The sequence below is a fragment of the Lissotriton vulgaris genome, chromosome 1_1 (genome assembly GCF_964263255.1).
Source record: "Lissotriton vulgaris chromosome 1_1, aLisVul1.2, whole genome shotgun sequence".
NCBI classification, from domain to species: Eukaryota; Metazoa; Chordata; class Amphibia; order Caudata; family Salamandridae; genus Lissotriton; species Lissotriton vulgaris.
The window spans coordinates 1942763145-1942789936 of NC_141685.1; the positions used below are offsets into that span (position 1 = coordinate 1942763145).

The 26792-nt window shown below is 44.1% G+C and overlaps 1 protein-coding gene across 1 annotated transcript in view; it reads right to left on the reverse strand.

Annotated features, from left to right (window-relative positions):
* LOC147751414 (uncharacterized) overlaps positions 1–26792 on the reverse strand; it is a 609436-nt gene that overhangs the window by 268123 nt on the left and 314521 nt on the right. Inside the window, exons 10-11 of the mRNA XM_086933195.1 lie at positions 17134–17260; positions 16420–16558 (exon numbers count right to left, since the gene is read on the reverse strand). Of these exons, the coding sequence (XP_086789321.1) occupies positions 16420–16558; positions 17134–17260 (266 nt within the window). The remainder of the gene's footprint in view (positions 1–16419; positions 16559–17133; positions 17261–26792) is intronic.

The following is a 26792-nucleotide window of genomic DNA, read 5'->3' on the forward strand; positions in this document are numbered from 1 at the left end:
ATGTTAGACTAACATGATTCACACGATGCACGTATAATTTCTTAAATGGTCCAACACTGAGAACTCACATCATATCATAGGTGTGCGCAATCTACATTCGCTTTTTACCCCTTCCTGGGCAGCCATGTCCTGTGTGGTCATAGAGACCCAGTCAGGAAATCCCAACATTTCAAAGTTTGACCTGAGCTTTACCTCTCTCCAGATACTGTGCTACAGGTTGTTGCCCAACAGACAATCTACAGGCATTGCAGGGCTCACAGTTACTTTTAGAGAACCTGAGAACCCCCCCCCCCCCACTCAAAAGGAACCACAGCCACCAGTAGATGCCTCACAGTTGGCGGCGACTATGGCTTAGTTGAATGTGTTAGGGAGGACCTGCTCTGAGAACACCAACTAACACCTCATAGTAGTCAAGCAGGATCCTATGTCTCTCAGAGTCCCCACCAGTTGCCCATTAATGGTAACCCACTGCTTGTACTTAGAAGTATTGGCAGGCATTTAGGCTTTTGGCACTATCTCCTTATCCTCCAGGGAAACTAGTGTAAACTCTGTCTGCTCTCCAAAGCTGACTGGGACTATCTTTTCCTGAGCGCTACAATCACCAACCCAGATGTCTGCCCTTTAGTGGGGAAAATGGTAATTTGGGACATTTGGAGTCGCCCTTGGATTGCCTATACTTTTATAAACCTCCCTGTCAGCTTCTAAAAAAAACTCCTTCTTCAGCTCAGACTGGAGCTGTTTACCACTACTCCCTTGAAAATAGTTTTGGGGCCTTTAGAGAGCTCCTTATTTTTAAGGTTTTCTCCCCCCTCTTTCGTCTGGTGGGATCCCTGGCCACCCTTGTGGGATTCTTTCCCAGATAACCCTTTGGACACTCTGGTGCTGGCCCAGAGGTCTGCTTCCTCAGCAAATTCCTGGGTTCAGTCAGCTTGCTGGTAACTAGGTACTGGGACAGCTCTGAAAAAACCATAGAGCTTGTGTTCTCTCTAAATCTGATTGTACAACCAAACATAATTATTAGACCTAAAACTTTTGAGGTATTTTTTCTCTAAACCTTTTGCTTTTTCCTCATGGGTTTTGCTGATTCTCTTTTTGTGGCCTTAGGACTATGGGTACTTTCCCACTGTAATGCAGTGAGAAAGTGTGCATGCCCTTCGTACACATATTAGGAAGTGTTCGTTACCTGATTTTTTTAAACATGTCTCATGCATGCGATTGTAGGCCTGTGTGTGCACATTTGCACTTATGCTCAGGTTGGCCTTTCTAAATCATTGGCCAGTACAAAGGGTATATTGTCACTAACACATAAACATGGGGCATGCAAAAGGAACAACAGACCTCTGCCATTTGAGAGCTTGGCTGGATAGTTTGGGGGGGAGAGGTTTTGACACTTGGCCTCTGAGAAGCCAGATCATGTCCACACTACCCCTGGGTACTGAACTCCTCTCCGCTGGTGGAGCTTGCTGAATTAAGCATACTACGCGTTCTGTGGAGAATGCAAAGTTTCAGCAAAACGTCCGACTCCGCAGCGGAGCAGAGTTCAGCCCCGGACCCTCCCGCCTCCCACACACTGCAATAAATAATTTCTATATGCAATATAAAATAAAACTGCACTCACCTGATCGCGGAGTCCCGGGCTGCCCTCCTCCTCGCCGTAATCTCCTACATTGGACATACGTCACGGTAGGACTGCGCATGTGCGTGCATGCGCAGTCCTATCATGGATTACAGCGAGGAGGAGTAGGGCAGCCCGGGATGCCTAGATAAGGTAAGTGCGGTTTTATTTTACATTAATTGTAGGTTTCATTCAGAAAAGATTTATTGCGGGGGTGGGAGGCGCGGAGCATAGCAGAGCTCCACTGAGTTTTTGGCCAACTCCATGGTGCTCCACGTAGAGCAACTCAGCCTGCTACACCAGTCTTAGTCCACACTAAAGATTAAGATTCATATTCAAAGGCCTCATGGCATACAGGACTGAAATGTAGGGAAGACATCTTTGTTTCTAAGGGGACCCTCTGAACCACCCCCTACTTCAAAGGCACGCTACAGTGTAACTACTGGTGTCATACTTCAACAGGGCAGAGATACACTTGTGACGATGTGGGACTAGAAGAATCTGTTGTGCACAAGGAGGAGACTGTCAATGGAAGGGGCAGTGCACCCTGCCTGAATAGAGGCTGGCCTGGACTGACTACCTGCTGCTGTATGGGCCCCTGAAGTGTGCTCTCCATGGACTTGTTGGCTTTCCCCTGGTTCTCAGGGACATCCACACCTCCCATGAGGGGCCTACGCCATCTACATGTTTCACCTGGAGAGCAGTGCCATCTCAGGTGTCTATTTCATCTCCTGAATCCTGACTACAGTATGGTGTGAGCATGTAACTAAGTATTGTGCCTGGAGACCGGACTGCTGTGTATGGAGCCACCAAACCGTGTCTGCTTCTAAGGACTGTGGCTCTTGCATCATGGGGCCTCAGCACGCACAAGCATTTTTGTTTGTGGTGGGTGGATTCACCAGTTGTTGGACTCAGTGTGGCTTGCTTCGTCGTCTATGCTGCATCTCTCTCGTGCGACACGCCGACTGCATGCTCATTGTGTGTTGTTCTATTCTCAGGTTGCAACCCTTGAAGGGAGGGCGCATCTGTAATAGTGTCTCATTCTACTTAGTGCATTACTACTGAACTTGCGACTGTGTTTGTGGGACCGGATTGTCTGGTGTGAATGGAATGGAATAGGTTTTTATATAGCACAATAGTTACCCGCAGGCGTCCCAGCGCTCTAGTCGAAGTACAGGAGGGTCGGGCGGGTCGAGGTTATCTGTTGAAGAAGAAGGTTTTTCATTTTTTCTGGAAAGGCAAGATGTTAGGTTCCGACCGGATGGAAAGTGGAAGGGAGTTCCAGAGCCTTGCTGCATTTGTTGAGAACATTCTTCGTCCACTTCTTTCTCATTTGAACCTGGGAATGGTGACTTGAAAAGCGAGAGTCGACCTCAGCTGTCTGTTGGGGTGGTAGGGGGTAATCAGAGTATGATTGAGAATTGCTCCCTTTCTCCAGTAAGCATGGTGGGCGATGCACATGCTTTTGAAGCTGACTCTGTCTTTTACAGGTAGCCAGTGCAGGGCTCTTAGTTCGGTTTTCACTGATTGCCGGCGGGGAATGCGCACAAGAGTCCGAGCTGCGCAGTTTTGAATTACCTGCAGTTTTTTCAGGGTGGATTCGGGGGCTCCTAAATATAGGGCGTTTCCGAAATCCAGCATTCCAAACATTGTTCCTCTTTCCAGGGGGGTAAGGCAAACCTGACTGATGGTTGATTGTAACCAGATTGTCTGGTGCGACTCGTATCATCACGCCCAGATGTTGTACCTTATTCCAGGAAGGTACAATGAAACCCGACTGTGGGTTGATTGTATCCAGATGGGCGGATGCGACTCGTATCATTGCGCACCAGACATTGTGCCTCATTCTAGGGAGGTACAACAAAACTGACTCTGGGTTGATTGTAACCGGATTGTCTGCTGCGACTCGTATCATGTGCACCAGATGTAGCGCCTCATTCCAGGGAGGAACGATGAACCTGACTATGGGTTGATTGTAACCAGATTTTGTGGTGCACATCACTGTGCACTGCACATTAAACCTCATTTCCAGGGAGGTACACAGAGTCCGACTTGTGATTCATTGTGACTGGATTGTCTGGTGCAACTGAGATCAATGTGCACCAGATGTGTATCATTTCCCGTGTTGCGCAGGGACAGCTGCTCCTCAACATTCACTGAGTGTTCCATCTCGCCTTCAGTGCGGCGAATCAAGTCCCTCTCCTCACTTGGTCAGGCGACTTTGTGTTGCCAGGTAGCATTGCCCTGGATCAGGCCTGGGTATTGAGAGTAAGTTACTGGGCTGAAGAACACTTCCAAAAGCGATCGGAAGTGGGTTGAGAGACTGCATTACCCTACTGTGCTTCACAGAACTGGGCTGCTGCCAGAAGGCGAATTCAGGGATCTCTTGATTGAACTTGGTCAGCCTCTAGCCTGTTTCTGCTCTGCATAAAGAGAGTGAACTTCCTGAACTGTGGACAACCCCCCCATTTGTCGAATGTTGCCTGGTTATTCTGATAGTTACTCCAGGCTTCTCCTCTGGGGCCCTCACTAAGTGTGACTTCGGCCTTAAACCGGTATAGTAAGACGTGGGGGGGGGTTTGATTCTAACCTGTTGGCAGAGTAGAGGGGAGTAACTGAGAGGAATGGAGGGGGTTGTGCCTCAGGCCCACATTCATATTATCAACTGACCTGCCAGATATCATTTGCTCCGTGTCACGGTGCTGAGTGCTTGTGTGTGCTAGTGTGCTTCATACGGATTTACCAATATCCTCTGCATCGCGCAGCGGTGCTGTGTGAGTATGGGAGAGTGTGGTGCATGAGAATAACCTGCTAATAGTTTAGCTAGCAAATACCACGTTTTGACATCAGATTTACTTAGGCCACCGTGCTGCTTAAAAGTGTGATAAATTCCTGTTTGTACACATTTCAGATATTGTTGTTACCTGGGGTGCACCTAGAACTGTGTGAATTTGAATTGTATTTTTTGCCAGGGTGGGCCCAGTTCTGACACTCTAATCGCACCGCATAAGGGGTAAAGTAGGATTTTTCCCAAGTGTGCATATTACTGATGTTATTTTAACACTATTGGGCCTAGTACTGCTAGTGATATATCCATGTGTGATTTATGTCCACAAATACATGATGTTCATGTTGTGTTAATTAATGTGTGTGTTGAATACAATATTTACATACACCACACGTGAAGTCTCTTTAGTGACCTCAGTGTATTTATTTTGTGAGAGTGCTGTGCCAAAGCTTACCACATTGCCTCTGTGATAAGCCTAATTGCTCAGTGCCAAGCTACCCAAGGGTGAGCACAGGTTATACAGTGAGTGTAATCACCTAACCCTGACAGGAGTGGTGGGTTCTGCCTGGCTTGGGCACCACCTCAGCCAACCAGAAAGTACCAGTTCCAACAATAATCATTAAGTTTGCAGCCCTGCACCCAACTATTTAGTGCATTACTGGAGTAGTCTACATAATCCACCCAGGACTGTTTGGGGAGCTTCTGACTGTCCCTGAACCTTCGGTGGTACTTTTCAGGGGTTAGCCTATACTTAGCAAACAAAATGGCTTTCATGGGGGTGTACCTGGTTTGGTCCCAAACCTCTAAACTAAGAAGGATATCCTGCCCCACTGCAGGTACGTGTTTCAACGAACCACCCCACCAGTGCTGTTCTGGGATCATGTGAACACTCAGTGCTACCTCATAGGCAGAAAACCACTTGTCAATGACGTCTCGCACCACAAATTGGGCACCAAATCTTTGGGGATGTGGACCTTTTTCTACCCTTTTGACACTGCAGGCATGCTGCCACCTTCACCGCTGGACTCTGCCTGCCTGGCCTTGACATCCAGCTCTTTCAAACTCAATTCATGAGCCACTAATAACTTTTTCTCCTCGAAGGCTCTTTCAGCTTTCTTTTCCTCTATCTTGAGCATGACCATTTCCAGCTGGAACTCGCTTTCCTGCCTTTTCTCCGCCAGCTCCTCTTGGGACAATCTACAGGAAGATACACTGCTCCCTGACCTGGAGTAGAGCACCAGATTTGGGGTCAAATCATCCCCTTCAGCAGGCTGTTGGTCCTCTTGACTGAGATCCAGTTCCTCTCCTTGGCTGTCCATCTCCTCATCTCTTTAAGTTGCTGTAGCAAGTGACTGGTGGACTTTACCCAGGCCCTCGTTCCCTTTTGCAATTCTACCTTCCAGGTGGTGCTCTTGTTGGAAGTCCCCAATCTTCATCGAAATCTTTGGGTTGGGCCACAGTGTAGGATTCCAGGTTTGCCAGCTCAAACTCCATGCTTGAAGAGGTGGATTCAGGCACAACAGATAGCTAGAACATCTTGAAAAACCAAAAAGGCCAATCAGGGAGAATTTAAACTCGAATCGGTTATGGGATGGTAGTATACACCAAATCACTGTATGGCACTGCACACACACAAGTCCAATCATCAAGTCTGATCACCAGTGTTAGAAATAAAGTTGTTTGCTGACTAGGGTGTGAGCCCTGGTCAAGCAGCAACCACAATCCTTGTCAGGGTAAGGCACACGCAAACCCAAAATAAACCTGTGTTTCCCCCCTAGTAGCTTGGCTCAGAGTAGCCAGGCTTAACTTAGAGGCAATGTGTAAAGTATTTGTGCAAAACTTTAAGCAGTAAAACAGTTAAAACACCACACAAAAATGATCTCCCACCAAGTTAGAAAAATAGAGCTGAATTTAATAAATAAAACTAGAGAACATGCCATCCATACGATTAGTAGAAGTAAAGATATTGATTTTAAAGGTTTTTTGTAAAAATAGTGCCAATTTTGGAAATCTGGTTGCCCGGAGTTCGATAAAGTCACAAGGTCAGGCCAATCGCATTTGAACATGGGCTGGCTACACCTGAACATGGGCTGGCTGGAGAAACTGGCGGAGGAGCACTGCCCCTTTGCTGAGTGCTGTCTGGGTTGGCCTGCAGTAGCTGTTTCTGCCAAGGAAAGGACAAGGACTTTGATGTGTCACCCCGGCTTGAGTGGAGCTTGCCTTCTGTTCTGAAGGAACAGGGACAGAAAGGCTTCACTCCCAGCTTCCTTGAACTTCCTTGCTGGGAGTTCTGACCTGCCAAGAGGTGCCTGTTACTGTGTTGGGCCTCTGGAGGTTGTTCCTGCTGTTGGGAGCTGGAAAAGCAATGCAACCACAAGAAAATGGATACATCACTTTTCTTGCAGCAGTTTTTCCTGAAGCAGCACTGCGGTGTGAGAAGAAACACCACACATCGCAACGCCGCTGCCAACGCATCACCTGTTGCCGCTGCAAGAAACAACGCATCGAGGGATCACGGCTGAAGAAACCGATGCAGCGCCTCTCGACACTGCCGCATTAATCGCAACTGCATCCCGGATTTCCACGCATCGTACCTGTTCGGCAAGTTTTTCCGATGCATCAGCAGACCAGGATCGTCTTGAAGTCAACGCATCTCTTCCCTCTACAGACCGGACACAACGCATCACTTCTCCTGTGTGCAGCAGAATTGTTGCATCGCCTCCACATGGTCTCAGGAACTGACGCATTTCTTTGTGTACTCGATCCCTGTGACTGTTTGGCCTTGTGAATTTTGTCACAACTACAGGTACTTTGAGAGACATCACGCATTTTAGTTTTCTATGGACCCAGTTGCTTCAAACCTTTTTAAAGTCATATTTGTATTAGATGTATGTTGGATTTTTGTTGCTTTAGTCTTGTTGAGTTTAGATAAAGATACTTTATTTTTCTAAACTGGTGTGGTGTCCATTTGTGGTGTTATCACTGTATTACTGCGTGTTTTGAGTACAAACACTTTACTCATTCCTTTTGGAATAGGCCTGTCTGCTCCTGCCAAGCTACCTAGGGGTGAGCAGGGGTTATCTGAAGTGTGTATCCACCTTGCCCTGACAAGAAACAAGGGTCCCTATTTGTACAAAGCAAGGGTCCCTATTTGTACAAAGGTACCTACCACTGCCAACTAGAATCCCCCTTTTCTAACAGTAGTAGATGGTGAGGCTTGTACTTTAGCCAGATCTGGTATCATTCCCTTTTCAGAGAAAATATACCCGAAGAATTTGAGGCATACTTATGTAAGAGTGTGTTCATGTTTCTTTTGAGTGGTTCCAAATGCCAATATATCATCACTATAATTAAAAGCATACGTGACAGGCTGTATCATGCAGCGAATGATATCCTGAAAAAGCTCTGCAGCTGGCAACACCCCAAAATCCCAAAATGCAGTCTTTTATTTCTGAAAAAAATGTGGGTCGAAAGGTGGTAATGTACCTGCAATTTTCCTATAGTACAAGTTGATGATACCCCTTGTTCATATCAAGGTGGGCGAAAGACTTTGGTGCCATTCCGCTGTGTAATCATGTTTGCAATGTGCCAACCTGGATGTAGTTCTCCCTCAATTGCCTTATTAACTTGGAGCATGGTGACACAGATGCGCATGGCACCTACACTGTCCTTTTTAGGCACTACCACTATGGGTGTAACCCATGGTGTCGGACCAGTAGAACGTGCAATGATATCATGATTAAACAGTATTTCCAGTTCTTTCTCAACAGCTTCCTGTAAGAAAAGCAACTTGACGATGTTGTTGAGCGACAGGAAGAATGTCCCCATTGATATGAAAATGCACTGTCATGGTCTTAAGCTTTCCTAGTCCATGAAACAATGACGAGAACTGACCTACTATGTCTGCAGGTGCCTTTATGCTATAGTTGATGGAAATCAGAACAAATTCAGCAGCAGTACTGAAACTGAGAAAACATGCATTTTGCAAAATACCCAGAAAAACATGAACCTGCGCTTGCACTTTTATCTGCTTGTGTCGCATGATTGATATAAATGATCCTTTACTTTGCATTGGCATGGAGACAGCCCACATGTATACCTTTGTCTTTGAAGGTGTGAGACAGGGCACCTACGAAAGTTTATTGTACTTGTCTGCCGGCATGATGTTTATTGATGCACCACTGTCGATGATAAAAAGATATGGGACAACCATTCACCTTTAGTGTGATTTGGGGCAAAGGTCAAAGGAACCTGGTTACTTCATGTGGTGATCTCGCTTAGACTTAGACTCTTCTCTGCATGAAGCTAAACCCACGTGCTCATGTTGTTGCCAGTGGACATCATCATTGCACAGACATCTTCTTCACTGTCACTCAACAATGATGTTAAAGAACCTTTGGAAGGTGAATTTGATGACTATAGGCCTCATTTAGTTTCCACTTGCCTCGACTGGTGTCGCGGCTTGGTCTTATGGGCGTGGCAAGAGGGTTTCTGGATGTTTCTGGCATCCATTTTCTTGTCTCAATATAATACAGTTGGTTTCTCTTTCGCTTTGCAAACCGTTTTGAAATGTTTGTCTTTCATACAGCCTTTGCATGTTTGTACAAAATCCTCTTTGGTAACACAATTTCCTTTTCTTCTGAGAAATTAATTTATGGCCGTTGACCTTGTGTCTGCTTACTTTTCATGTTTAATGCTGATTCACTCTGGGCTACTCCAGTTTCCATATCAGTGGCTTGTCGAGCTGCTTGTTCTGCTCTCACAGCCATGAGCACTTTCTCAAAACTGACTGTCTCACGCAGCATATGTCTTCTAACGGGACGGAAAGACAACCATAAATGCCTCGGAGACGGATTACTTCTTCGTCATTAAAATGGTTGATGAGGGCTTTAAGTCTTTCAGCTAACTCATCCATCATCTTTCCAGTTTGCTTTCTAGCTTGGTTGAAGTTGTACCTTTCACAGTTGACGTTCAGCATTGCATTGAGCTTGATTCCTTATGCAACCTTAATCTGACGGTAAGGTCTGTGGTATTTCCTTTATTGCTTCTGTCCCTTTTTCACCTGCAAGAATCTTTAAGTATCTGATGATCTTTTGCCATCTATTTCTTCTACCACATTGAAGAAATCATCGAATTTTTCGATCCATACAGTCCATCTGACACCAATGTTCTGTTTTTGGGCAGTATCGAATGGCAGCAGCGGTTTCAAGAAAACGGTGGCACCATATTTGACACTGCTCTCTGCAGCCATTGGAACCTTTCAAAATCTTGAAGACTTTTGCATTGTGCTGAGCACAACCAGATACTTTGGTGGTTGGCACATCAAGTACTAATGGCTCCATAAGCACAACCCCTGTGCGATCACTTGGATCAGCGTGGATGCTACTTGCTACTTTAAATGCACTGGTGTCCGTCCAGAACTCGACTCAATGTCAAATGCCTTATTCTTCGTTCTTGCTAGTGAGCACAACTGTGTTCTTCCCACCTTGAGGCCTCTGCTTTTCTGCACTTGGATATTGCAGCATTCTATGCTTCTCTGTACCTGGTTTTCACTGCCTTTAGCGCTATTGTACTGTCTGTATGCTGGCTCTGTGTTATGTTGTAGCATGGTCCCTCTCCATTTAGCCTTTCCAGCAGGTTTTAAGTTGACTGTGACTGTACTTTCTGTTGGGCCTTCTTCTTCGAAAGACTTGTACTGGCTGTAGTGGCGCCTTGACTCCAAATACACCAACCATAATCTGCTTCTCTTCAAGTGAGGCACACATGGCATGAGCAGGTTAGAGATATTCCGGATGTTGGGGGAAGTAGATTCCATTAAATAATTAGCCTTAGTGTTAACAAACCATTTACCTCCCCAATCAGAACGTTTGAACCTCTGGGCTGCCTGTTTCAGGGCACGTGAGGACCTCAGATTTCTCCCTGGATTATACCATTTAAAGGATTGTTTTGAAGAACTCTGGTCCCGCTCCATGAAGAGCCTTATGAGCAAGGCAGAGAGCTTTAAATTTGATTTGTTGTCTAAACGGCAGCCAGTGAAGATATTTAATAGCCTGTGCGACTAGTTTGTGCTTGGGAATCCCTGTTAAGTCTGGCAGCCGCGTTTTGTAGGACCTGAAGTTTGTTTAGGTGTTAAAGCTACTTATTAAGGTACATGACATTACAATAGTCTATTTTGGCCACGACTAATGCCAAGAACTAATGCCAGAATCACCGTCTTTTGAGAGTTGGATGGGATGATAGGAAGAATTGCCTTAGAAGGGAAAGGTAGGCGGGAAATGGGTTCATAGTTGTTTGGGTCTTTGAGATTTAGATTAGACTTTTTCAGGAAGGGGAGGATAGATCCTTCCTTTCAAAGGATGGGAAAGTGAACTGATTCCAGCAAAGAATTGAAAATGTTGGTCAGGCTCATTGCCACAGTATCAGTGACTAAATCAATGATTCTTGGGGGACAAGGATCCATAGGTGAGCCTGACTCGGTGGCTGCAATAATGGCAGAGACCTGCTGAATTGAGAGAGGAGAGAAGTTGGTAAATTTGGGGCAGTCCTCAGGTGGAGTTCAATGGGGTACCTCTCCCAAATCGTTAACCATCTTTTGGTAAAACTTGTTAAAGATCTGGGCACCTTTTCCTAGAACATGTAGGCCAAAGTATCACAGAAGCTTGGCTTTTATTTATTTGATCATGCCTGGGGGCAGAGACCAGATTGGAAACTACTTAAAATAACTCTTTCGGCTTGTTGTTATCTTCTGTTATTTTATGAGCATAACAGGTTCTCTTTTCCCTAATCATAAGTGGTTTATGTTCGTTCAGACATACCTTGCATTTCTCTTTTCCTATTTTACTGCCATTCTTTTTCCACCGTCTCTCTTGCCATCTGCAAGCTTACGTCTGAAGATTTAGATTTTCAGTGAACCAAAGGGGTGAGGGCTTTCCTCTACGCAAGTTTACAATTTTAAGAGGCGCAGATATTGATTTGGCTGAATGGATCTATGGATCAGTGAAGTAGTGTGGCTCACTGGTTAGAGGCGGCAGACCCGAGAGCAGAGGACGGCCCGGGACCAGGGTTCGATTCCCGGCGCGGCAGGTTTCTGGACCAGGGTCAGCAGACTCGATAATTCTCGCGCCTCGGTGCCCACTCTGATCAGCGATCACACTCGGCAACTCTGGGCATTAGCTTGCCTCATCTTCACTAACGGCCCCACCAGACCGCCGGGGATGCCTGGTCTCACCCTGGAGATACCCATTAAGGGACCATCTCTCAGGGAAGGCAGGAAGGGTTTCGCAGCGGTCGAAGCGCCTTGGGACCCTACGGGTAAGTAGTGCGCTATATAAAATGCCAATACATACATCTATTCAGTATATTTGACTGAGGAGTCATCCAGGGTATCCATGAAAGGGAGCATTGTGTCTATTAGGGTTTTATTATGAACATCAGCCTGTATTTTATTCCAGGCCCTCCCTTTAAAAACTTTAAGTTTTATCGAGGGTGGATTTCTGTGTCAGCTTAATCTCAAACATGACCGCATGATGAACAGTCCATATTAGAGCTAGTGAATCTTTCATACCCACATGAGAGTTATTGGAGAACATCTAATTGATAGTGTGCCCTGCAATATGGGTGAGATTTTTTACTAATTGAGCCAGGTCAAAGCCCTCCAAAGTCTCAATAAGTGTCAATGTTTCATTGTCTAAAATGTTATCTAGGTGGAAATTAAAATCACCAAGCATGGTGAAGTGTTCAGGGGAGAGGCCTTCCTCTAGGAAGGAAGCGATATTTTAGACAAAATGGTCCTGGGTCCCGGGGGGGGGGTAGGGGGTATTGGCTGAGAGATTAAGATGCCCATAAAAGATTGAGTTTTAGAGAGATCAAAATATTGAACTTAAGTGTGTCACATTCAGGTGTGGATGCTTGTTTAATCATTGCGGACAGATTGTCCCTGAGGACAATGGCGAGTCCCCCACTGTGTTTCATGGCCTGTCAATATGGTGAAGCACAAAACTAGGAGGGGTTGCTGCTGATCAGAATAGTCCTGATGCCTTGTTGGCCCATGTTTCGGTAACCCATGCAATATCCAGTTGATTGGAGTCCATAAAATCAGCAAACTCAATGTGATGTTTTACTAGGGATCTTTCATCCAGAAATGCACACCTAATATTGTCAGTCGAGATGACAGATGTTTTACTTAAATTAGGGAAGATATATTCTTTACATTTTAGGTTCATCCAGGTAAAAGGGACCCTGCATTCGGGGCACACAAAGATTTTTCCCTAAATCTTAAGATGAGGGTCTAAACATAAACAACCCTGGGTCTTACCTTCAATGTTTAGTACAAGGAGCCCTTCCTTTGAGTATGGTACCTTTGGTGAAAGGAGAGGGTAGAATTGGGCATAGAGGCTAGCGCTGAGCGTGGTCCGAGCGCAGACAGGAGCAGACAGGCTTACCTGTGTCGCGCCTTTGGCACATCAGGAGTGCACCCACTGTGTGGAGACACACTTTTTGGCACATTATTCCCTCCTTGGTACTGGTGGGCATGACCCAAATGCATGTGCTTTTCAGTGCGATAAGGAAGAACAGGTGAGGTAAAACAAACATCAAATGGGGTCCAGCAAACAAGTTTGTCTTTAACCAAGCTCCCCTGGGAGGGCTAATACTGGTAAAGTAAAAATAAGGCAACACAATATGGGTGAAAAAAAAATGAATAAAACAGGGTAGAAGACCCTTTAAAGATGGCGCCCAATCAGAACCAAACAAATCCATTAAAATGCACAATGCGTGCGTTTACAAGGTAAACAATCGGGTTGTCAATTTCTCACCAAGAACTGCACGGATGCACTTCCTGCCGCAATATATCCCCCTGGGGAACGGTGGGCATGGCCCAAATGCCCACGCTTTGCAGCATGATGAGGAAGAACAGGTGGGGAAAAACAAACATCAAACGGGGTACAGCAACCCCGTGTATCCACTCACCAGGCTCCCCTGGGAGGGATAATATTGGTAAAGTAAAGACAAGGGAACACGATATGGGTGAAAGAAAACATAAAATGTAAAAAACTGGTTGAAGACCCTTTAAAGATGGCACCAAGTCGGAGCCACTCACCTCCTCTAAAATGGCTCACTGGTTAGAGGCGGCAGACCCGAGAGCAGAGGACGGCCCGGGACCAGGGTTCGATTCCCGGCGCGGCAGGTTTCTGGACCAGGGTCAGCGGACTCGATAATTCTCTCGCCTCGGTGCCCACTCTGATCAGCGATCACACTCGGCAACTCTGGGCATTAGCTTGCCTCATCTTCACTAACGGCCCCACCAGACCGCCGGGGATGCCTGGTCTCACCCTGGAGATACCCATTAAGGGACCATCTCTCAGGGAAGCCAGGAAGGGTTTCGCAGCGGTCGAAGCACCTTGGGACCCTCCGGGTAAGTAGTGCGCTATATAAATGCCAATACACAATACACATACACACAATGCATTTACAAGGAAAACAATCAGGCTGTCGATTGCTCACCACGTTTTCTGGACCTCTGCAAATTCTCAGTTAAATCATTCTTTTTTACTTAAGGTTACAATTCCCTACGTAGAGGCACCAGACAAGGCTGTCCCCTCTCCCCTCTTCTTTTTATTCTCACTTTAGAAACCTTCTTAGAAAAAATTTGGCGTTCACCATCCTATACCGGCTTCACATTTTAGAACATGGACATTAAGTTTACTGCTTATGCAGTTGATATCCTACTTTATATCTCTAATCCGACCACTTCTTTACCTTCACTTTTCTCTCTATTACAAGAATACTCCCTAGTTTCTGGATACAAACTCAATATAGAAAAATCTGAACTTCTACCTCATGACAAATTTTGCCTTCTTGAAATGTTAAATGTTTAGGCATTCTTTATGCTAACACTATTAGAGAAACTATTAAACTCAATCATAAAGATATACTTAAAAAGCTCTCTTCCCTTATAGATAGTTGGTCCCCCCTTTTCTTATCTTGGTGGGGGAGGCTAGCAACTATCAAAATGATGCTACTTCCTATTGTTAATTTTTATCTCTCAATGCTTCCTATTTCCCTCTCACTCTACTTCTTTATTACAATAAATCGCATCCTAACCAAATTCCTATGGAACAATCGTAAAGCTAGGATCTATCTCTCTCGCCTCCAACAACCCAAAGATTTAGGTGGAGTCAACTTCCCCAACCTTACTCGGTTCCACTCAGCCTTCACTTTAAAACAAATTTGGCCTTTTTTAACAGATTTGCTTAACCCTCTCTCCTCTTACGTATACTCGCTTATCTCAACCTCCGCAGCGATTTCTCACTCCCATATTTAAACATTCCAAGGCACTTGCTCTTTCAATGTTTCGCTCCTTTCTCTCACAGTCAGATTTTCACTCCCTAACTCCGATTTGGTATAATAAATTCTTACAGATAAATAACAAAGTACTTTTTTGGAATTAACAGATTGACAAAGGCATCATTACCTACGATCACTTACTCAAAGATAACTCCTTGAGAGATTTCTCAGACATTCATGACTCTTTTCGCCTTTCCAACACATATTCTTCCCAATATTCCTTGCTCAAAAATTCCCTAGCCTCTATTATCTCTCAAAATACTTCCCTGATAACTACTGACCTGATCCTTCCCCCTCCACCAGACTTTTCTACTCCTCTCAAAGCTGCTGCCATTTATAAATGACTCGCCCGTCCCACTGCTGATAGATTAAAATCTAAACTTGAAACTCTCATGGGAAAGGGATTTAGCTCAAGAATTTTCTCTTCAGGTTTGGAACTCCATATGGTCTAAAATACACACCGTTTCCCGCTCTGCCAGCACCACACAGACTTCATATTTCTTTTACAATGTCCAATGTAATGTACGTAAATTTATAGATTTGTATATAGCTGTTTCCTTGCAGATAATCACAACCAATTGGAAGGATACTTCGAAGATTTCATACAATGCCTGGTGGAACTTGTTATGCCACCACCATAGGCTTGATCGTGCCTTTGCTACCACTGTACCTCTATTGATCAAAAAAAGACTTGTTATGGTTGCCTTTAACTAATTTTCTTTCTAGACATGTTCCTTGAATGTTACTTGTTTTCCTTCTCCTCTTCCAATTATGACTATTACTTAGTTTTCTGCACATTTATTTGATTATGTTAACTTTATGACATTTACTCTGTATTTTAGGTTGCCTTTCTCCCTTCCCTCCCTCCCCCTCTCCTTTTCTCTTTCTTGCCCCCTCCCCTCCCACAAAACAAAAAACCTTTAAAAGCTTTTTCCCTAGGTATAGTTTCTACATCCCCTTTGGGATTCTATTTATATTGTTAAATTTCAACTTTCGTTTACTTTGTTTCACTGATTGATAATTCTTTGTATTGATGTTTTACTTGGATTATCATATTCAATAAAGCTTTCTAAACTTAAAAAGGTTACAGTTCCCTATCTCGTCGCCAGTTGTAACGTCCTCCCCAGCCCGGGAGCATGCAAATGACTACACCACACACTGAGCTCTGTAGCGCACATCTATTGTTCTTCAGAGTGCAACCCTTAACTGTACAAACTGAGTCATGAACTGTATTAACCACACCCAAAAGATCACACCATTCTCCTATAGAGTCCATCAGGGACCAGAAGGGTCCTGCTATTCATATTAACAAGACGCTACATAGCCAATTTTTCTCCTGTGATTCATTTTTGCCACTGGTTGCAGGTAGAGCGCATCAGCACTCAATGTTGAGACCGCAGTCTTATTTTTCATCGTCACACTTCAACCCTACAGAAGTTAGAAATAGACAGAAAATGGATAAAGGGGGAAGAGAAAGCTAGGTAAACAGGCAAAAGGAGAAAGCTGCAATGAAAATGAACTTGTAAAGTTAAAACAAACAAAAAAAGACTGACGATGAGTTTACTATTTTTAAACATAAGAATGTGTGTTTTGAACTGACAGATTCCAGAGGCTGTTATGGACGACAAGTCTATGAAAAAAGGGTTTTGGTTTCAGATGTTGGTATTTTTACCTTGGAACAGCCACCAATTCAAAGCGTTCTTGCACTTTCTGCAGTAAGATTTTCTTGGTATGTTTCTGGACCTTTCTTCCGTGCCTGACCCATTTTTCACAGAATTCGACGTCATAGGATTTCTTAAACCACGACAGCTCTAGAAGGAAAATACATCTGTTTATATTTGGCACTTTCCTAAACATATAAAAGCTAAACAACAGGTTCTAGAGTTTTTAAATCTCTTCGTGATAGCTCCCACAATTTGAAATTGTTTAGGCCCAGTATTGGCCTTTTGTCTCTCTTCGAACTTGCTAGAGATGTATCCTGTCTCCCCTCCCCCGAAAACCTCAGCCGAAGTATTGAAGCATTCCACTGTAACGCTAACTTTAAGGTACCTTCCAAGGAAGCATGCTGTGGCAGGGGTAGTATTATTGCTCCGGTGCGATGTGAACAGCACGTGCTGAATAATTCAGGATCTTCTAGTCAGTTACTGACGAAGCGCAGACTATTGCCAAGGTCATTCTCAGATCCAGGCAGTGGGAGGCGGGACTGCACGTACGTATCGCCGGCAGAGCCAGGCCAGGGAGAGCTGCAAGCTCATGAACGCCTCGCAGGCGCTGCTCTCAGTTAATATTTGCTCACTTTGGATGCCAACTGTCAGACAGGAGGCGTTTCTACAGACGCTGCACATCTCGCGCGTGATGACAGCAGGCCATGCATTTGCATTCTCACCGTTTTCGACTTTCATCAACCTCTGGTGCAAGTTATTTTTTTCAGCACTTTGGTTAGAGTCCAGCTTTTCAGATGAAAACGTTTTGAGACGAAACGTCATTTCTTCAATCTCAAGGTGCAGCCTTTTCTATTAAAATAACAACAGATGGACAGTTAATCAGCATGATACTAAGATAAGAATTTCTAAGTATTTTGTCTTTTGTCAGTGTTAAAATTTATGAAAGGCATAAAGTGTCAGATTACATGCATTATATAGGCGATTGAGCAGTTTTGTACTGTTAATCGGGCAGTTTTGTACAGGCAATCGCACACACTGGCTGTGCAAAGTTACATTTGAATTAATTGATCAAAGGAAAAGCAACATATGAACGCCTTGAACATGACAATTTGCATGGTAAATCATTGCATATGTATAACCACGTGAAATTAGGCATGATATGTTCTGTTTGGGGAAGAGGGAAGCAGCACAGAGCACTGACACCATATTTGTATGAAAAAGACTGCGTTATTGAAACAGGTGCACGTCACTGAAAACTACCTCGGCCCCAGCACTCCTGGGGACCGTCACTTCCCCTGGGCAAAACATAACACAAAAGCAGGGGGCCATGCGCCCCCCCCCCCCCCCACCACCCGCTTCCCCGAAAAGCGCTACCTCCCCACTGCTAAATCTAATTTTAATGTGGTGGGTTCCACCACCCCTCAGTCACGGGAACCACCACCTCCCTTGGTGCAAAATTAAAGTGGGGGGCTGCGTGGCCCTACGCAGCCCCGGGGACCAACACCTCCCCATGGCTGTGTCCTGTTATGGAGGGGGCGCGCAGTCCCACTCCTGGAGACAAAGTTGACCCTGGGGAACGCAATCCACCCACATGGCCAGCCCCAGCAATGTCCCTGGATACCCGACCCCGAGACATTGCTGTTTGCTATGGATTGGTGGGAGCATTACGGCTCCGCCCAAGCCATAGTGAACTCTGCTCTGGTTCGAGTAAATGAGAGCATATAAAATGCTCTCACTTACTCGAAACAGCAGAATTGCTTTAGGACAGAGGGAGCTGCATGTTCATCAGCTCCTGTTCATCAGCTCCCTCTGTCCTAAAGCAATGCCAGATCCTGCAGGCTGCGGTGAGCCGGCAGGGACCGTGTGGTACTTCAGGCTCCCCCGTGGTCCCCAAAGTGAGAAACTGGGTGCCCTGAGCGGGACCAGGGCATATAGTATTGTGCACAGTTCCTGAGGGATGGGGTCCCGGGCTAAAATCGACCACGGAGGGGAGCCACACAGCCCCCTCCCATTTTTAAAAATAAGGGCAGGCCCTGGGGGATGGGGTCCCTGGGGCCAAAATTGGCTCAGGGAAGGGGGGGGGCATTCGGCTTCTCTTCCTTTATTAAAAAAGAAAAAGCTGGGCCTCTCCAGGGTTGGGGTCCTTGGGGCCGTAATGGGTTCAGGGAGGAGGACCACATGAAGCCCTTCCCTTAGAATTTAAAAGGGCCCTGCTCCTTACTGCATCACTTTACAATTGTGCCTCCTGGTGTGCAGCTGGTTAGGAATGAAGTCCCATTGGCTGCTGAGGGTCCTGGGGGCGAACAACCCTCCTGTTACCTAAAGCAAGTCCCACTCAGTGATGTCATCAGTGATGTCACTGGCCATGTCATGAGTGATGCAATATGTGAGGTCACAAGCAGTACATTGTGGGAGCAAAAGTTATAGCTAGCAAGACATGACGATCACATGACGCAACTACGGTGCCCAGTAGTATTTAAAGTAACCAAGTGATTGCTACCGTCATAAACATGAAAAGCAGACTTTAACAAAAATATACATACTTGTGCTACATAAGTAGCCCATAAACTGCCCAAACCCTGAGCAGTCATCTGACTGCTCCACCTACCCAAAATACCCAGGTTATTCTCTATGGTCAGTTGCCCCCCAAATCCCCGTTGGAGTAGAGAGAAGCAGCACAGACCACTGACACCAGGTTTGTGTGAAAAAGGCTGCTTTATTGAAACAGGTACAAATCACAGAAAACAACCTTGGCCATCGCCTTACAAAACTACAGCCTCACTATACAAATTTGCTCAACTATGTTAAGCTACCCCCACCCCTAACATATCCCTTCCCCTCCATAACAACTTAATTCATCAATATTGTACATGTTCTATGGCAGATCAACTGCAACTGAGTTCTCTAAAATCCCTTCCCTTTTTTCTACATCTATTAACCTCTTAACCCAATAAAGTGCCTACAGAGCCTTAAACTTCCTGGCTCATCCTTGTGTGAACTTGCCACCCATTCTCTTTCAGCCTGAACTGTAACTGACAACAATAATAATCTTTGGTAAACCATAGCAACTTCATAAGTGCCCCCCCACCTTTGTCTGCGTGCCTAAAGCGCCTCCACCTTTCCGCTAGGTTTGTGAAGTTCCTGACTAACAATTTATTCAGCACCTTGGCCAGCACCATCTTTAGCTGCAACAAGTAAAGTTCCATGCCCATGAATAAGAAATGCACCCCATCCCCATGGAGGAATGCCACATCTTAATGTACAGCTCTACCCAAGCCAAGGTCCCTGCAAAAGAAATGCATTTCCTTGTTCAGTTTCCTCCTAGCCCTTTCTATGGCAGTGGGCTTGGCTGCCCCAAGCCATACCCTTCTTGGTACAAACTCAGTCTTATCAAGAGGCAGCAGACCCACAACCTGTAAATCTCCCTCAAGTCTGTCTTCATGCATTTTATCAATGCTAATGCTTTCTGTAGCACTACTTTATTCTCCTAAGTGTATCAGGAGTATATCCAGACACTTACCCCTATACAAAAGTCTGTTCAAACAGGGAAGAGGCTCTTCCATATTATTCCACCTTTCCCATCCCAACTGATGGTATATATATCAAATTAAAACCTAAATTCACCCCATAGCTGCTTGACCTCACGTGTCGTTCTGTCCACTTAACAAAGCGCCCCACAATCCATATCTTCAAACCCGTAGCCTGAGTGCCGGGAACAGAACCTGAAACAGAAACAAAAGTTAACAACCTGCCCAATTAATTAGCAAGACCCCTCCCACCCCCTAGCATATCTTTGGAAACAATGAAACAACCATCTATCCGGATCAATTTTGTTCCCCAGAGTCCAACACTGACTATCCACATCTGTAACCATACCGTTTCTAAAAAAGTAAGCACCTAAACCGTGTGCATCCACGCCACTCATAGCCAACGCCTTGTGCTTCTTAGCCAACAACTAAAATGATGTGGCTGGTTTACGGTCCCCATGCTGAAAAACCCTCTCCCTCATAATTGCTGACCAAGGCCGAATAGTTGCCCCCCAGCAACTCGGGCAGAGACTGGCAACAGGATATACCTGAAGGAGAATGCTTCCGCTCTCGCTCCAGTGATCTGTTTTAGATTTATATAGCCAAACTTGCAGGCCTTCTTCCTGCTGACGGACTCCCCTATGCTCACTATCCCCCAGAAGCTCACAGACCCAAAATGCTCCAAAAAACGTCCACAACATAAGGGCAGAGAACAGCACCGTCTCCTGCTTCTCCTTGCAAATCCTTGGGAGGACATTTAGTACGTCACTGAACATGTCCAAAGTCAAAGGCCTTCTTTTGAGACCACATCGCTCCACCTCCCTTGCCCAGCCTTCCAAAATACTCCTCCCTAATTCGGCCGCTGAGGAGGCATATCCCCATAGAAGCTTAGCCATGAATGTAATACTTGACTGACCTTTTCCTTTCAGAGACATACTAATATGAACCACATCCTCAGTCCTGTCCCATTACTCTGACCTCCTCATGGCACCACCCGCTTTGAATTCAGACATGGCCTGTGAGTAAGCTGGCCTTGTAGAGACTGCTAGAGAATCTGCTACCAGCTGAAGCATCCTCTCTCTCCTAATGACCAAAGATCCTGCGGCATCCACATCCTGGCTCGGTCTGCCTCCATGGCCAGCCCATGGAACCTCTCCCACTCTGAATTCCCATAGTAGCCCAGGTTAACACCAGAACCTGGACTGCTATGGGAATTCACAACAGCATATTATCAAGCCCATTATCGCCGCTTTAGCTGCAGTTTCCTGCCGCTGAAACAGCGATAATGTTATCGCCGTTCTTGATAATATGCCCCGTAATGTTTCAGCTCATTTACTCACAGCTACATAATTCTAAACTCTAATTTTCTTTTTCCTTTTGCAGATTACCAATCGGACACCCTTTGGGATCCATTTCACAATTTGTTTATAACATTGTTTAAGTTATTTTTCCAGTTCTAATATAGTTATAATTGAGTTTTGTTTATATTTATTGTTTAATAAAAAAACTACATACTTCTTTTATTTTGTGGGGGAGGGGTTTGAGGGCCCACAATAAAAATAATGTTGAAATACTATAGTAAAATATTCAGGACTAGGATTGAAAACTACTGAGTTCTAACTAACAGATATAATAAAAACAACGGTGAGAAACTACTAAAATGGCGATGGACGGAGTACGTTATCAACGTTTGGTGCTTCGGCACTACCTTTCAAATAAATATATAAAAAATATGACTATTAATACTGTACAAAAGTACAGCAGAGGATGACACACACGAACCGGGAAAAGAAGCAACAGATTTACTAACTGATATGAAGAAAGGTTTGCTTGTTGAACTTGAAGAAAAAGAAAACATGGGCTTTGAAACGACGCTGAGCATGCAAAAAGAGTACAACTGCTACACCAAAAAAAAAGGAAAGCTTTACATACTATCATAGAAATGAAGGAGCATATTATCAACAAAAGGTGATACATTATGGCCGCTTTTATTGACAGGAAACTGCGGGCGATAATGTGCTTGATAATAGGCCCTTGTAACTTCCCATAGCAGCCCAGGTTCTGGTGTTAACCTGGGCTCCTATTGTGATTCACAAGGGCATATTATCAAGCCCATTATCGCTGCTTTATCAGCAGTTTCCTGCTGATAAAAGTGACGATAATGTATCACCTTTTGTGATAATGTGGCTCATTGCTCTTTTTTGACCACTAAACTTAGGTGCATATTATCAAAGACCGGTGTTACAATTATCGCTGTTTTATTGGCAAGAAACTGCCGATAAAACGGCAATAATGACCATGATAATACGGCCTTGTTATTTCCCATAGAAGCCCATGTTAACACCAGAACAAGGCTTCTATGGCAATTAACAAGGACGTATTATCAAGCCCACCCTCCCAATATTGATAAAAAACCATAGGCCCTTGGAAATTCCCACAGCAGCCCAAGTTCTGATGTTAACCTGGGCTGCTATGGTTATTCACAAGGGCATATTATCAAGCCCATCATCGCCGCTTTATCAGCAGTTTCCTGCCAATAAAAGCAATGATAATGTATCGCCTTTTGTTGATAATATGGCCCATTGCTCTTTTTTTTGACAAGTAAACTTAGGTGCATATTATCAAGGACCGGTGTTAAAATTATCGCCTTTTTATTAGCAGGAAACTGCTGATAAAACGGCGATAATGAGCTTCATAATACTGCCTTGTTATTTCCCATAGAAGCCCATGTTAACACCAGAACATAGGCTTCTATTGGAATTTACAAGGACGTATTATCAAGCCCACCCTCCCAAGATTAATAAAAAACTCCAGACAATGCAGGTACCCGGAGCTGGAAGGTCATTTTACATATCACTGGCCCAGAAATGTGGCGTTCCCCGCTACGTGTTCGGGAGAGAGAGAGAGAGAGAGAGCTTAAAACATATTTTTTTTTAAAAAGACCCGAGGGGTGCCGCTCACCGAGACTGCGGGGAGTAGGACCGTAACCCCCCCATACTTCAAAATAAAACCAGAGGAGTACCGTTCCCCAGTGCTCGGGGCACCTTACAAGCCCCCATTATGAGGAAAAATTGCCCCCGTATTTTGCCCCCCCGAGACCTAATGAATAAAACGGACTTCTACTTTTTTTTCAGCTTTTCCACCGCGTACAGTACTGCACGAGTACCCCACCATTTTCTATTTAAAAAAAAAAAAATTGAGCCTAAAGATCAATGTACCACCCCCTGACCAAGACTATAGAATGTTTCTACCCTGCCCCGTTTCCTTATTTCTCAACTTTGTTTTACTGTTTTCATGTAACTCTGCTCTCCCAGCAAACAACATGGCTGCCAACCCTTCCTGGTTTGGAGTATTGACAGCCAATCGGCATGCAGCTCCTGCTCGTAATTGTACGTATTTTCATATATATATATATATCCAACAGCAGGGAATGCAACACTGCATGCAGAAAGTGCACACCGAAGCACTTAATTAGCATTATCCCATATGGGGAAATCCTGAGACTGAAGCTAATTTTCTGCACGGTGGATGAGTTTGAAAGCTGCAAACAGGAGACTCTAGCCAGATTGAGAAAGAGAGGATACATGAATAAGATGCTAGTAGATGCTGTTAATAAGTCTGAAATGAGATCAAGAGAATCATTGCTGTCACAAAGAGATGAGGGTGAGGCAAATCCGGAAGATACCATTATTGATACACCAAGCCTAAGAACATTGTATAGTCGCCAAGAGAGAAGAATAAGGTCAATAATTAATAAAAAATGGGCCTATAGATCTTACTGACAGTGTTTTGAACAGTATACTCCGATCTAAGCCAACTATCACATTTAGGAAAACACAATGTATGAGAGCAAAACTAACAGGAAATAGTCCGGAGCTAGGGACAAGTGGAACCTGGCTAAAACCAAGACAAAGATTCTTTAAGTGCACATCCTGTCCTGCTTGTGAATTTAGAATGAACACAACAAAATATAGGACTCCATTTAGAGAGAATGAGGCTTTGATTAAAGGCTTTTACAACTGCTGAACGGATCATGCAGTATATGTTCTCACGTGCACCTGTGGGCTTAGGTACGTGGGAAGTACTAAGCTGCAGGTGCACGTGAGAATATCGCAACATATGCACGCTATCATTAACAGTGATCCAGCGTATCCGGTCGCTCGACACTTAAAAGAAGCACGTAACAATGACATAAAATGTTATCTTATTTTGTGATTGACTCTGTTCCAGCCCCTCATAGAGGTGGAAATCTGGAAACATTGCTAAGACAAAGAGAGCCAAAATTTATTTTAGAGCTAGATAGCAAATTCCCGAATGGACTTAACAATACAGAAGATATGCATACTTTTTTATGAATCTAGGTCTTTTTTCTTATGTATTGATTTTATGTGATATTTTAGGATATTTTAACCAAGTGAGGACAATGCAGTCTTGGTACGTCTTAAACACATAGTACTAAAACTGATTACGATGCTCACTTTAAATATACCCAACAGGCTTGTTGGGTAGACTAATATTTTCAGATATAATTCTCGCCCGCTGTCAACTGTGAATCACAAGGGTATTTACAGCCTGCCTCTCCTTCCTCTCCTTTTTAAACACTTTTTAAGCAATTTTTTGAATCAACACTATACTTCTTGCATTTTTAGTTATTTATTTTTATAGGATGCACTATTCACTTTAGGGTATAAATAACACATAACAATAATTATTTGCACTGTTCTTTTTTGAAGCACAGATGCACATATAGATGGCATATACAACAAAGTAATGTATTGGAATTCAATTGTTAATACATTGTTTTTGCTATTTCCTATAGAAGTTAAATGAGCATTCATCCGGTTATTTATAAACTTTATGGAAAACCAATACTGTATTAAGCAGTTAGTAATTAGCCAAGGTCACATGGCTAGCAAGCATTTAAGTAGAAATATGATCATTGCGTAATTTGCACAGTTTTTTTAAAATATTTAAATCGAGATTTATAATTGTGTGACAATGTGTAGATTTTAAATTATTTATACGTATTTATTCAATTTTAAATATTGAATGTATTTAATGTATTTATTAATTTGAAACCACACAATATTTAAAATGCGAGCATACATGTATTCAAAATGTAAAATACATGTTTATATTTTGACACACAATATAATTGTGCATATAAAGACTGTAATGCTGTTTTTAACAACAGCTCAGTGCATGCTTAAAGTGTTTCTATGGTATTGACATAGTGTTTCTTCACTGCTTATGAATCACGTGGTGTTGCATTTAGAAAAAAAAATTTAAAAAAACATGGCGTTCTGCTGTCTCCTTATACGACCAAGGGCACTGGATGCCCGAAACACGTCATGGAATGAGGAGTGAGAAATAAAATTTGCCATTCGAATATCCTGGTGGTCCATTTCTTTTAGTTCGCCATAAGGAGGTGCTGGGAGTTGTTTTGCATGAATATATATATATATATATATATATATATATATATATATATATATATATATATATATATATATATATATATATTGTTTCCCAAAAAACGCCCTGAAGCATCAAAAGGAGCACTCGACCACGCTCCCAACCATCAAGGTTATTTCTGCCTCTTTGCAGCCTGCCCTTCTTGGCCCTCGCAGTTTGCTGATGCCGACGCGTTTCGAGGCATACACGCCTCTTCATCTAGGGCACAATCAGCCATTGAAAAACTCGACTCAACCCTTTCCAGTTCTTTATTCACTTCGCCATTAGTAGGCGTGGCTTGGCATGATTTTCAAGCATTTTGGGAATTGTAGTCCTGTGAGTTCGAGATTAGTGACATCTTATAGTAAGTTCAATGTATATATTGTCATTATTGTCCTTTGTGTACTCTCCTTAGTAGGATGGGCAAAGTCGGGACACCCTTGACTTTTTTGTATTTGGAGAGTGGTGTCTCGCCGAGTAAAGTCGTTCGACTCTACAACCTTCCTTTTGCGGAATGGTGCTCCTTTTCACGGCCAGGCTGCCTTGCAAATCATTTTGTTTCCCAAAAAACGCCCTGAAGCATCAAAAGGAGCACTCGACCACGCTCCCAACCATCAAGGTCATTTCTGCCTCTTTGCAGCCTGCCCTTCTTGGCCCTCGCAGTTTGCTAATGCCGACGCGTTTCGAGGTATACACGCCTCTTCATCTAGGGCACAATCAGCCATTGAAAAACTCGACTCAACCCTTTCCAGTTCTTTATTCACTTCGCCATTAGTAGGCGTGGCTTGGCATGATTTTCAAGCATTTTGGGAAATGTAGTAATGTGAGTTCGAGATTAGTGGCATCTTATAGTAAGTTCAATGTATTGATTGTCATTATTGTCCTTTGTGTACTCTCCTTAGTAGGATGGGCAAAGTCGGGACACGCTTGACTTTTTTGCATTTGGAGCGTTGGGTCTCGCCGAGTAAAGTCGTTCCACTCTACAACCTTCCTTTTGCGGAATGGTGCTCCTTTTCACGGCCAGACTGCTGTGCAAATCATTTTGTTTCCCAAAAAACGTCCTGAAGCATCAAAAGGAGCACTCGACCACGCTCCCAACCATCAAGGTCATTTCTGCCTCCTTGCAGCCTGCCCTTCTTGGCCCTCGCAGTTTGCTGATGCCGACACGTTTCGAGGCATACACGCCTCTTCATCTAGGGCACAATCAGCCATTGAAAAACTCGACTCAACCCTTTCCAGTTCTTTATTCACTTCACCATTAGTAGGCGTGGCTTGGCATGATTTTCAAGCATTTTGGGAATTGTAGTCATGTGAGTTCGAGATTAGTGACATCTTATAGTAAGTTCAATGTATTGATTGTCATTATTGTCCTTCGTGTACTCTCCTTAGTAGGATGGGCA